The 14,130-nt window shown below is 43.8% G+C and overlaps 1 protein-coding gene across 1 annotated transcript in view; it reads left to right on the top strand.

The window, feature by feature from the left end:
- Window positions 1-14,130, top strand: part of LOC306867315 (BAH and coiled-coil domain-containing protein 1-like) — an 86,011-nt gene that overhangs the window by 45,437 nt on the left and 26,444 nt on the right. Inside the window, exons 4-14 of the mRNA XM_079412916.1 lie at window positions 2,609-2,734; window positions 2,946-5,096; window positions 5,404-5,518; window positions 5,608-5,813; window positions 5,975-6,130; window positions 8,290-8,534; window positions 9,092-9,437; window positions 10,159-11,025; window positions 12,904-13,073; window positions 13,377-13,513; window positions 13,925-14,038. Coding sequence (XP_079269042.1) covers window positions 2,609-2,734; window positions 2,946-5,096; window positions 5,404-5,518; window positions 5,608-5,813; window positions 5,975-6,130; window positions 8,290-8,534; window positions 9,092-9,437; window positions 10,159-11,025; window positions 12,904-13,073; window positions 13,377-13,513; window positions 13,925-14,038 — 4,633 coding nt within the window. The remainder of the gene's footprint in view (window positions 1-2,608; window positions 2,735-2,945; window positions 5,097-5,403; window positions 5,519-5,607; window positions 5,814-5,974; window positions 6,131-8,289; window positions 8,535-9,091; window positions 9,438-10,158; window positions 11,026-12,903; window positions 13,074-13,376; window positions 13,514-13,924; window positions 14,039-14,130) is intronic.

A 14,130-nucleotide genomic window follows, 5' to 3' on the forward strand; every position in this document is an offset into this window, starting at 1 on the left:
CATAATTTACTCACAAGCTGTTCCAAGTTTCTTTCTTCTTCTGAATGCAAAAGAAGATATTGGTAACCAAACAGTTGCCTGTCCCCACTGACTTCCATAAAATGGGAATATATATATATATATATATATATATATATATATATATATATATATATATATATATACATACATACATACATACATACATACATACACTCACCGGCCACTTTATTAGGTACACCTGCTCAATTGCTTGGTAACACAAATAGCTAATCAGCCAATCAAATGGCAGCAACTCAATGCATTTAGGCATCTAGATGTGGTGAATACGACTTGCTGTAGTTCAAACCGAGAATCAGGATGAGGAAGAAAGGGGATTTAAGTGACTTTGAACGTGGAATGGTTGTTGGTGCCAGACGGGCTGGTCTAAGTATTTCAAAAACTGCTGATCTGCTGGGATTTTCACGCACAACCATCTCTAGGGTTTATACAGAGAATGGTCCGAAAAAGAGAAAATATCTAGTGAGCAGCAGTTGTGTGGACGAATATGCCTTGTTGATGTCAGAGGTCAGAGGAGAATGGGCAGACTGATTATAGATGATAGAAAGGCATCAGTAACTCAAATAACCACTCGTTACAACCAAGCACGTCGAACCCTGAAGCAGATGGGCTACAGTAGCAGAAGACCACACCGGGTACCGCTCCTGTCAGCTAAGAACTGGAATCGGAGGCTACAATTCGCACATGCTCACCAAAATTGGACAATAGAAGATTGGAAAAACGTTGCCTGTTCTGATGAGTCTCGATTTCTGCTGCGACATTCAGATGGTAGGGTCAGAATTTGGCGTAAAGAACATGAACGCATGGATCCATCCTGCCTTGTCTCAACGGTTCAGGCTGGTGATAGTGGTGTAATGGTGTGGGGGATATTTTCTTGGCACACATTGGGCCCCTTAGTACCAGTTGAGCATCGTTTAAACGCCACAGCCTACCTAAGTATTGTTGCTGACCTTGCTGACCATGTCCATCCCTTTATGACTACAGTGTTCCCATCTTCTGATGGCTACTTCCAGCAGGATAATGCACCATGTCACAAAGCTCAAATCATCTCAGACTGGTTTCTTGAACATGACAATGAGTTCACTTTATTCAAATGGCCTCCACCGTCACCAGATCTCAATCCAATAGAGCACCTTTGGGATGTGGTGGAACGGGAGATTCGCATCATGGATGTGCAGCCGACAGCTGCGTGATTCTATCATGTCAATGTGGACCAAAATCTCTGAGGAATGTTTCTAACACCTTGTTGAATCTATGCCATGAAGAATTAAGGTAGTTTTGAAGGCAAAAGGGGGTCCAACCCGGTACTAGCAATTTTCCAAATATATTTGTGGTCAGCAGAAGAAGAAAATTCATACAGGTTTGGAACAACTTTAGCTGAGTAAAAGATGACAGAATTAAAATTTTTGGGTGAAATATCCCTTTAAAGACTGGACACTCTAGGCAGATTCACTGGATTTTTCAAGCAGGGCAGTTTGCAGATTACTATTAATATTTACTATTGTTACTTTTTTTAGGGTAATTTATAGAAGGTAAAAGATGTGGTAATCCTTCCCGGCCTGAGTGTAAAAAGTAAAACTAATTGTTAATAGTAATAATAATAATAATAAGCAAAAAAATCATTCAATCAATCAATCAATCAATCAATCAATCAGTCAATAAACAAACAAACTGACAGAAAAATAACTGGCTATGGTAATTATTACTTCACCCTATCTCCACTTATAAACATAGTACTATCCAGGTTGCCGCAGGTTAACTGTTTTTGGTTGATCAGGAAATATTTTCTTTTCCTCAGTAATGTACTCTGAAAACATTTCATAAATATCACTCTTGTGTAAGTATTTTAAATGTCACAGTCTATCAGCACACTATAATTGTCCCAGAATGTTATGAGGCTAACATTTATCACATATTTAAAGGTTAAGGTCTTCTCCTTTACTTCGCTTCAAAGGCTTGTGCTTGAAAGGTGTTTGGTTTCTTGTAAATTCTTTCCCCATGGCTTTGTTGTGTTAGTCACAGATTTTTGTGACTTGTGTTAGTCACAGAGTCGAGACAGCTGAAATAAAGTTGATCCTTGGCCTTTTTCTCAAATCACCGCATGTTCTGCTGTGAAGATTCTTTGCTTATTGTTTTACTGTTATCTCTTACCTCAGCACTTGGAACTTTGTGAGATTAGCACGGTGAGAACCATATGTTCAGGAGACCGAATTCATCCATTCCTTGAATCCCCAGGACTGAACGTGTCTTCTTGTTTGCATTGCAAACCCAAATAGGAATGGCAAATATGACATCCAAAGCCTGTGGTTATTGGTGAATATGGAACACCAGCTGCATTGGAACAGGGGGATTAGATCCGGACCAAAATGCTTACGGCCCCCCAAAAAATGTATCTCAGTGATTATTGTCTTGTTATCGGAGCTTTCCTTGCCTTATTGCTCTTTATCCTCCTCTCACACTCTTACTTTCACTTATTCTTTTGCTACTGTATTTTATGTAATGTAATTTTATCTTTCTAGACATTTCCACTAATATGATTACCTCATTTTTTCTTTTCTTTTTTTCACAGCAGTCCCAGGGTATCCTCGCTTCTCAGGGAGTCTAGCCCACACCTTTCTTCCCATAAGCCATTTGGATCACCATGCCAACAGTGGGGTCCTCTATGGACAGCATCGTTTCTATGATACACAAAAAGGTGGGCAAAAAGATAATTCTGGAATTGACATTTCCGCTTATTTCATAAACCGTTATAATGATTATGTTGCATGTTTTATATGCAGCTCTACATCTCTGTTGTAGTCTCCAAATATGATAGTTCTGGCATAGTTCCATAAATTGACCCTCAAGGAAAGCTTAAGTTGGCGCTAGTTTAAGTGATTAACAGCCCTATCTGATCTACTTTACAGAGAACTTCTATTTAAGAAGCCTCCCGTCCCAGCCCCCACTCATCTCAGCCAATCACAACATCCAGCCGATGTCAAGGACAGGATCGGGACAACCCCAGGGCTCATGCAGCAGGGACAGAGATGCAGGAAGTGGGATGACCCTACAAAAGGGTCTTAAAGAGCCTAGCTTAGAGAGAGGTGTGGTTTCAGCTGCAAAAGATAAAGACAGACCTAGTAATAAGCATGATTCTAAAGGCCGCCATCACCACCAACTAGCCCATCATCACTCCCATCAACCCCAGCTCCACCCACAACATCCAGCCTCTATGGAAGAGATGAACGGCAGGGGACACAAAGCCACTCTGCCTATGGAGTATAAGGAACATCCACAGAGCATGGGAAAGCCACTTAGTGCCTGTCTGCTCAATGGAAAGATGCTAAATGGGGACCATGGAACAGGGGCAAAAGGCTCTATGACTACTTGCGGTGGGGATGGGGTGGGTAGAGGTAATGTAGGGTCCAATAATGTCCAAAACAGACATGTGGCTAGTGGCACTAATGGGCGCTGTGGTAAAGAGGCGATAAGTGGGGAGATGCGGATCAGTGAACAGCCTCCTACAGACTGTCTGGAGCGAGGTCAGGCACTGCAGCATTCTTTGCCCTACTCAGTGCCTCCTCCACTACCCATGGCTGCTGGAGGGGGGCATCCAAGTGGCTTCCACTGTCTGCAGCTCCATCCTGGTCACCCCCATCACCCACACCAAAATCGCCACTCACACCATCACCCTGACTTTTTCTGCCCTCCACCGCCAGCCCCTATGGGAAATCCTTCCTTGCACGATAAAGGAATCAATAGTGGTGGCTGCAGAGACCCTAAAGTGACTGGAGCCACATTTATTCCATCTGTTAGCCACCTTGTGGAGAAAACTGGAGGCCCCTTCCAGATGGGCAGCGCTGAGTGCCAGGGGGTTGGGGGTGGAGGGAACAGTGTCAAGGACAAGGCCATGGAAAAGACTGGCAATGGGGGGCATCATGGTAACTGGCCCAGGAAACAACAGCATCAACCTCCGACCCAGCAGCAGCATCCCTACAGAAAAGCTGAAAAAGCTCCTGACTGGATGCACAACCACAACCACCACCATCACCTACAGCAACAGCAGCAGCAGCAAAGCCATTCCCAGCAACACCAGACTGTGCGCTCCCGCAGTGCTGACTGCATTAACAGTATGGAAACAGAGATCTTCAGATCTACACTGACTCAAGAGACAAAGACTGTTCATCCTCTACCCAACCAAGCCAACACCAATTCCCAGCCTTACAGAGACTGCTCACACTCCGGGCCTCCAACCATTCCCTCACCTCTTGCTGGGAAGACCATGAGTCAGCACACGGGTGGAGGAGGACATGGAAGTTGCTCTATGCAACGAGATGGACAGAAGGTTGCCCGCATTCGCCACCAACAGCACAGTAGGGCTGGCCCCGATACCCCTAGCACAGACATGGCCCAGGCTAATGGGAACCAGGAGATGAAGCGGAAGATGGAAATGTCTCCTTACGCCTACAACAACAATGTGCAGCATCACCCACATCAGCAGACATCAGTGCCACCTTGGGCCATGCAACCTCATCACATCCACTCTGAAGAGAACCAGCACAAAGCTTACATGGAACCTAACAGTGGAGCTGCCAACAACAGACCGCCCACACAACAACAGCACCAGACGGCAGGAATGGGTCCTCCTCCCCCTCCTCCTCCTCCTCCCCTTCATCCAGTTCCTCCTCAAAATCAGCAGGAGGTCACAACCTCACAGGGAGAGAACAGTGCCATGAAGAACCTTCTGAAGTACAGCAACCAGCAGCCTCTACTTCTGTCCCAGAAGAGCCCATTTGGAGGGCTTGGGAACCTCAAAACAGCAGCTAATGGCACCAGCTGCTCTATACAGGGAGGCAAGCAGACCCTACCCTCCAGGAAAGGCCAAAGCCATGAAAGCGAGCGAGCTGATTGCGGTGGACGTGGCCGAGAGTTAGGAGATGTCCCACATGTAGAGGGGGAGGTGCGACAGCCTCCGGTAGGGATTGCAGTTGCTGTGGCAAGACAGAGGGAACCTCCATGCCAAGCATCAGGCAGCCATCCCAGCAGCCGACAGGGACGGGTCCACTCCACCATGAAAGGTAAGCTTGACCTTTGATCTGTCCTTTGGCCTTCCTAAACAAACAATGGCAGAGACACAGATCAGTTTGTTTATTCATGACCTCTGAAAGACTTCACTGATGAAAAATATATAGCAGAACTTGCCAAGACCCAAAGTGGAAACAGCTTTTCCCTCTTACAGCTGAAAATGCCGGTGCAGGGGGAGAAAGAGCACATGCCACTGTAGAGAATGGCTGCTCAACAGCTGTTTGCATGCTGAGTGCCTAAGACAGTGAGACTTGCAGATGAGAGAAAATCACTGATGTGAATTTGTTAACCATTTTGTAGGCACTCCACGCTCCATGTATCCTTCAGATTCAACTGGAGAAGAGGAGAGGAAAAGGATGAGCATTGAACACATGGGCCACCGTTGCCTAGAGAGAGAACGAGATGTCTTTATCAGGTGAGTAATCCACCTCTCACACACTTATTTTCACTTGTCACACATGCTCAAGCCCTGAACTTTCACCTGTCTCCAATCTGGCTTTGCAGGGATAACAAGGAAAGGGTGGAATTTGCACACATCCATCCCTCAAACAGTTGCCATGGTGACCTCACCTCTCACATCATGGTGCCAGGTGGCACTTCCATGCAGTCAAGCCAATTAGGAGACCCAGCTGCACATACACACTCTGCTCACCACCACTGGATGCCACGTACAGGAAGTCCCTCCCTCTGGATGACAGGTCACTCCTACGGTCAGTAATGTTGAGGATAGAATGAGTCTTCAGTCTTTTTCTTGTTCCCTTTTTGGTCATTGTGAGGTCCATATGTACATTTCTGTTTCTATTAATGAATTTATTTTAAAAATAATAAACTTAAAATAGTTAAATCCTTAAAGTTGTCTTATGTTTTGTAGGTATTGGCCACACAGCTCTGCATCAGAATCTCCCTCCTGGGTTTTCTGCAGCTATGCCTGCCCCTCTTCAGCCAGTTCTACCCCTGCCCCAGGACCCCTCCACCCAACTGGTGGTGCTGCCCAGTGAACCTGCCACACACCCGGCTACTCACCTTGGTATACCATGGTGTTTTCTCTCCCATATCCTCAATTTATTTGCCCTGCTGAGCCTGACCCATTTGTCAGATTTAGCATTCATTCTTTTTGTGAGGCACACAGCAGCTCTCATGGGCTTCTACCTGAAGATTTTACTGTCAGGTTGCCAAGCCTGAAAAATTATGTTCTATAACAGTGATTCAACTCAAGTTTCAAGGATATAAGTTCACTTTAAATTAAGTCCACACTACACGACTCAAACATGTAACTGATGCTCTTATAGTGTGCACACTTCGAAAAGTTTGCTTTATCTAGTTTCAGGCATTACAGTGGATTTTATAATTTCAGACATATTTGAAGTCTAGTCGACTATTCTTCAGGTGTATACAATGTCCCAAGGAATGAGAGAACAGCTATGAATATTAGCCAATAAAATTGCTAAGATGAAATAGCAGAAACAAGCAAGAGGAGAACACACAACATGCATACAATCACACAAACGTTTTCCTGTCAACCACCTGCTCCACCCCCACATGGTCTGGGTCAGGATGCTTTCACCACCCCCCTCAAAGCTATTGCCATATGTGCTCTAAAACACGCTGACGTAACAATACCTCCCAGCCTTATAAGTCTACACAGGCCTCTGCTCTGCAAACAGGCTGTGAAATCTAATTATCTTCATGTCTTCGAAGGCACACTTCCTTCTGTGCTCCACAGGAATTCCAGCTAAAAGGGGAAGTGCATCCACAAAAGCCTTCCCCCGGGAAACATTAGTTAAGCTGGGTTAATGTTCCAGAGCAAAGGTCCGTGATGCGTCAAGGCAAGCACAGGGGAGGGAGAAGAGGGGTCAGGCTGAACATGCACATTAATGATGCTATGTGAAATGGGAAGAGTAGAAAAACACATTTGACTTGCGGAGGCAGGGGCTGAAGATGTGTCACTGTAGATGTGCACGGCTGGATTTCTGTTCCTGCCAGAGGAACGCCAGGAGTTTATCCCTGACATGGGAACTAAGAAGTCGCATAGACTACATGCTGTAGTATGGGTCCACTGTGGTTTCCAGAGAAGGGGATTTTTCAAGGGAGTGAATATAGTTTGTCAAATGCCAAGCTTCTCATGCTAATATTTATTCTAATGGGAGCTGCTTCCATTTGTTCACTTTCATCTTAATCAAATAATTATTACTGAAAGCATGTATCATTCTGTGCTCACACGGCTGCACATTTGGGTTGGAGACTTTTAATGTGAGAAAAATTGAGGGAGGAATGTAGTAAGTGTGAGAAAATGAAAGTGGTGAACAGGGAGCAAGACACCAAAAAGAGCGTGGGAGTGCGGGTTGATGGGTCTCTCTCTCCCGTGCACTCAGTGTAGGCCAGAGTTATTATAGATATAAAAATCTCACAAGGTCTCAAATTATTTTAATTTCATTTTTTTATTTTGCTTTTTGCTCTCATTTTCAGTTTAGTTTTAGTTTTAATACTTTGAATGACATTGAATTTTAAAAGTAAATCTTGTGATGAAAAGATGTAAATTTCAAAAATGCTAATTCTGTCATCATTTACTCACCCTCATATATGACTGTATGACTTTCTTTTGTTTGTCGAACATGAAAGATACATTTTGTTTGTTTGTGTTTATGAACATACAGTGGAAGTCAGTGGTGACCAAAATGGTTTAGTGACCAGCATTTTTCAATTTTTGTGTTCAGCAGAAGATAGAAAGTAACGTGGGCTTAGAACAATGTAAAGTAATGTGAGTAAATGACGACAGACTTTGCATTTTTTGAGTAAACCATGCCTTCAACATATCACAAAGGGCCTTTGTTGTCTAATTGGGAAGTTATTTTTGATAGAACACATAAACAGTCAGAAGTTGACTAAATTGAATAAATGAAACCAACCAATATCAAAGTATCCAAACCTTTGAATCTATACCTTCTACTACTACTAGTTGTATAATATCCTCAGTATAGGCTGTGTTTGCATAAGATATGGATAGGTGTCTCATCTGTATAAGTACGTCTATGTGTAGGAAATTGTGATCATGTTTAAGTGGTTCAGGACAGGTAAAGGTGATGATCTCTATGTGAGATGCTATGTGAGCTATATTAACATTCTGTTGCCTAACATGGCCTTCCACACGATTCCACACAACACTAACACTTCTATTTTTCTCATTAGATGTGATGGAGCAGCCTGGCCTGTGGCCCCCAGTCTACAGGGCCCGAGGGGCCCACTCCCACATGCAGCATCCTGCTGTGTATCCTCGCTCACAGTTTCTACGGCAACAAGAGCTTTATGCTCTCCAGCAACACCAGCAGCTGCAGCATCAGCAACACCCCAACCATCACACGCCACCACTTCCATCAAACAGAGTAGCAAACAACATAGAGCTGCAGCAGAGAGCCATAGCCGACCACAGCCAGGTATACACAACACACGCAACCCCTCATATAACCATTGTACAGCAGTGGTTTAGAAACAGCTGGACTTTCAAATGAGCTAATGCTTGACACCTGATACTGAGAGAGGATGCACTCCTCTCTCTGGAACTAGACAGTCATTTTTGTGTGCAGGGGAGTAAACAACATTTGGAGCCAGTAAATCATGAGTTTCATTTAAAAAAAATCCCCCTATAAAACCACAACTGTTCCCTAGGATCCATAACTTCCTCCAAGGTCCAGTTACATTTTAGACAAACACAACCAAATGCAGCCAACAATGGACTGTGGTAAGATTGGGCCTAGCACTACTCTTTTTGATTGCAAGTCTAAATCAATAGATCTGAGCAAGTAGGGCCTAAATGAAAACCTGATTCTGCAAAAGAGGGGTGCCAAATTGCAATTAGTTGATGTGGAAATTGCATGACCTGGCAGACTTCAGAATATTCGTCAGTTCCCTTTAATTAACCAAACTGCCCAGATCTCATTATGGGGCTTGATTCTCTTTATGGATTCTCCCATCTAATTCTTTCAATGCCTAGGTGCAAAAGAAGCCAGAAGAACAGAGCATGGAGCTAGAAGACATTTTGTCTGACCCCAGGACTCCCAAACCTGCTAAGTGCTATGCCTACGGCCCATCCAACCGGGCCTCTTCACCTCCCCGGGGCTCCACTGCCCACTTGTCACCCTGCTGCCAGTCCCCTTGTATGCGGCCTCACCCTAAAAGCACACCCTCTACTCCCTGCCCCGCCCCAAGTCCGGTAGCTGCGACACCCCGCTCACCAGCCATCAGCCCTTCTCCATCACAGATGCCCAAAACTGTTGAGTCCCAGGAAAAGAGAGTGGAAGGGCAGCCACCACAAGACTATCCTCAATCCATGGAGCCTGGTAAGGAGTTATTCTCCTTTACATATAAATATTAGAAATACAATGCAATGTTTTTACTTGTTGACTTGGAAATATTTTGTCTGTCTTAGCATCAAGAGGCGATTTGGAATTTGTGTGGTCGTTCACTCTAGATTTGTGTCTTTGTCTTGAAGCTTAGGTGCCTTCTTCAAGTCATCGTGTCTCAAAAACACATGAGCCACATGTTGGTTGTTATTCATGCTGAGCCCCTCATGCAGAAACAATCATGGCTTTTTTTAGACTCTGTGGCTCTGTGTGGGTGGCTATATAGGCAGGAACACGATTGACTAAGCTGCTGATAGATGTAGAAAATGGCTGCCAGCTCAGCTCCCCAGCTCCATCACATCAGTAATGATGGAGAAACACCTTGTCCAGACTCACCCCCACCCCCCAGCCCACACCCTCTTTATCATCATTAACACCTCACTAACTGTTACAGCGTGCCAGAGGGTACAGCAGTGTCAGAAAGAGAGCCCTGTTTTACCCCAGAATTACCCCTTAACAGCTGCACTTCTTAAAGATGAATCAAGATCAAGGCATAGTGTTGCTGTCATGCGGAATGAAATTAGTTTTTGTTCAGAACTCTGGGGCAAAACTTATTAAAAATGTCACCCTTTTAAGGTTGTCAAAAATAAGACCGTTTCATATGCTGATATTTTTTAAATGCTGCATAACTGAGCTTTGTTTATGTTCCCTGTTACAGATCTTCCACCTGGATATACCTATCCAGAAATCAACATGGGATATAGGAATATCCCCACCACTCAAGACGTACAGCTGGCAGAGCCTGCTGATATGGAGGCTGTTCAGACTGAACCTGTTGAGCACCCTCCTCCAGCTCTCTCTAGCTTGGGAGAGGGCCTAGAATGTCATGCAATGATGAGGCCACTCCAAGAACCACAAGAGCCAACAATGGACGTTGATGCCACTAGTCTAGTTGAAGAACAGCCTGAGGGAGTGTTTGTGCAAGGGGAGGATGTCGAGACAGTTATGGCCATGGGCTGCTGTGAACCCATGGAGGACAATCAGGGAAAAGAGCATGCTGAGATAATTTGCACACCTGCTGAAGTTTCAGGCTGTGAAGTAGGACAGGTAACTACCCTATCGTCTGAGGAAGTAATCCATCAAGAAGAACCAATTGTTACCTTTGAGGAAGAAGTGGGTGAAGATATACCTCCTCAAGAGAGTGAAGACATTGACACACTGAAGGATCCAATACCAATACCACAACCATGTGTCTCTGATTGTTCACTCAACCAGCTGCCAAACACCACTGCCCAAGCAGATGTTGCAGTGGTTGCTGAGGACGATGAAGAGAAAAACTGTGTGAAGGTTCCATCTCCAACAATGAATAGCTGCGCTCAGAGTCTCACATCAAGTTACTGGAGTTTGGAGCTCCTGATTGCAGCAGCCTTCTGTGGGGATTGTCCTCCTCCCTCTCCACCTTACACCTACCAATCCCAGAGATACTGTGGCCCACTCAACTCCACCTATCATGGCATGGAATTGCTGAGTGAGCTGGCTGACCTGGAACTGCAACGGTATCACCAAAGTTGTGGTCAAACTCAAGGTATGTCATTGGAAAGTTTGCAGGGAGAAAAAGGCTCCATTTAAAAAAAAAAAATCAAATTTTACTCCTTCAGGGCACTGGTTTTGCTTCAGGACCCAGATTTTCATTAAAAAATCTCTACTGATTCCCTTTTAAGGACCATATATGTGTGTTTCATCTGCTCTTTTCTCCTGCTGTTATGCTTTCTGCAAACAGTGGTCCTGTTTGTCACTAAACGGTGAAAAGCTGGTTTGTAATCACAAAAGTGTTCAACAAGTAGTTGGGGGCAGTCGTGGCCTAATGGATAGAAAGTTGGACTTGTAACCTGAAGGTCGTGGGTTCGAGTCTCAGGTCCGGCAAGGATTGTAGGTGGGGGAGTGAATAACCAACGCTCTCTCCACCCTCAATACCACGACTGAGGTGAAACACCGAACCCCCAACTGCTCCCCGGGCACCGCAGCATTGGCTGCCCACTGCTCCGGGTGTGTGTTACACTACTGTGTGTACACTTGGATGGGTTAAATGCAGAGCACAAATTCTGAGTATGGGCCACACACCACTTCCCTTTCCCCCTTTCCTTTCACTCTAGAGCATTGTCTAGGCTAATTAGCTATTTCACCTCTGCTTAAAGCTTCCCCCATATCATCATATTTTTTATTCAGGCAAGAGTATGTATAGTGTTTGTTAGAGCTATTTTTTAACTATTTAACTAGTCCCAGAGGATCTACTAAAATTGTGAATACAATATTCACTTTTTATTGATTTGTTTCTGTATGTTCTCTGTTGCTTCTGTAGATTTTGATAAAGGGGTCATCGGAATGCGACATGCACTTTTACAAGTTGCTTGAACTGAAATGTGTGTTAGCAGTGTGTGTACACAATTATCATATAATGATAAAGATCCACCCAGTGTTTTTTTTTTTTTATCTTGTTAAATCCTTTCCCCTTTCTCATATCAAGCCATTCTCAGATGCTTGTCTGTGTGATGTCACACAGACCATGGCCACTCCAACAATTGTTGATTGACACTAGCGTTTTACCTTAGACCCGCCTGAGTCAGCTGTCATCAGTCCTCCATTGTTTCGATGCTGGAGCAGATGTAGACAAGAATGGTTCCTAAGCGATTGAGATGTTTTGTTGTTGGATGTAATAATAAACATAACAGTCGTCATTTACTGCAGACATCTGAGCTGCTGAAGACACAGTGGATTAGCTTTGTTTGTGAAGGGAATGCGCCCCCAATCTGCCTAAATGCATTTATATTTGTGTGAATCATTTGTGATCCAGCTTCACCTACAGATGAATTGAATTAAATGTTCTTTTATGAATCTTTACAAATCACCTTTCCTAATAACGTCCTAGTTAGCAGGTTCTGCGGCTGAAGTAAACAGTCTCATGAAAACGTCTCATCACCCCACGGAAGAGAGGGGGTGAACAGAGCTCATTAGTATTTAAAGGAACATGCACTAAAATGGCTTGCTTAAAACAGAGCTGATTTTGACAGGGTAAAAAGTTTTACACTACCATTGAGAAATTTTAAACAAAGTATGTTATAGACTTTTCTTTAAGACCCTAAAGAATTAAATCAACTTGTGGAAAATGGGTATCCGATGACCCCTTTTTTAAAAAAAAAAAACACACATCACATAGTTGTCTTGGTAATGTTCAGTATTGTCTGAATGTGGAGACCCTTCCTCCTGTGATATCTAATCTGCATCGGTTTCATGAAGAACAATCTGATATTTGTAAATCAAAACATAAATTAGCCCTTCATTTCAGGCTTTCCTACAACGCCTGTTTCCTGCTAGCGTAGCTACCAGATAAATAGCTAATATATGGTAGATGTTGCAGTATGAAAGCTTTAATATATTATTGTTGTGTTTCTTTTTTTCATCAAAGAAGAAGATCAATGGATTTTTGACCTGCAGAGTCTTGCTACTTTGGCAGCTGCTCGTGCCCTTGAATTGGGCTCACAGGAAAGCAGCACCACAGATGCTGAGAAGCAGTTTCCTGCTCGAAGAACTCTCAACTTGCGCAGAAAATGCAGCTGGACGCCTCGCCATGAGCCGGTAAAACATTCATGTTTTTTTCTCATATTCATTTTAAAGATAAGCAAACGCTAGAAAACATGAACATTTGTTCAGTTTTATATATGTAGCTTATCCAACAAGAGAACATAAGAAATATGTAATTTGCATCCTACTTTATTGGGATCATCAATCTAATTAAGGACTGTAATGAACTATAAATTAATAGGATAACAGAACTGTAGTAACTCAGGGATAGAACCAGAATGTCATCCAAGAGGTCATCGAAGACTGGAGCAACTGACCAGCAACTAAGGGAAAGGTTATTTGATTTGTTTGCTCCAGGTTTGCCCAGTGAAAGGTACCATGGACAGTATGGATGGGCAGGAGTTGGCGATGCGAGTGAGGCTAGCAGAGCTGCAACAGCGTTACAAAGAGAAGCAGAAAGAACTGGCCAAACTCCAGAGGAAGCATGATCACCAGTAAGCACTACCCACCATCACAACTATTAAATCTTTTCATTCTTTATACATAACATGTCTGAACATACAAGCCTTCACAGTCCAAATTTGTCCTTCTTGAAAAGTGAAGTGTGTAATTTTGTTAACTTACTTTCTGCTTTGCTAGGTTACATGCAGATTAAACTCTATTCAATAAAGCCCTATTCATCCCACTAGAGCTGTACTGCAATGGTTGCTAGTAGGCGTCCCTAGTTATGGTTGCCCTAGTAACGTTTATGAGCATCAGTACCCCAAATGTCATTCTATGCTAAAAATAATCACTTGTCTGAAAAATTATAACTAGCCTATTTTTGCAACTACGTATTGTGAGCAGAAATTACACACTTCATAATGAAAAGATTTTTAGCAAAAGATAACCATGTTTTTCTTTAGGAAAGAGGAGACTCCTCGCAGTCCAGCACGTCGCGGACCTGGAAGGCCACGCAAGCGCAAATCGGTCCCTGGTCTTGGCTCCGGGGCCCTTAATGAACCACAGAAAAAAGTGAAGTAAGTATCTCCTGTTCCCTTGTCCTCTTTGCCGGCATCTCACACACACAGCAGATAAGCCTCCCATATCAGCACAACCCAGCAGACGACTC

This window comes from Barbus barbus, assembly GCF_936440315.1.
Source record: "Barbus barbus genome assembly, chromosome: 4".
NCBI lineage: Eukaryota > Metazoa > Chordata > Actinopteri > Cypriniformes > Cyprinidae > Barbus > Barbus barbus.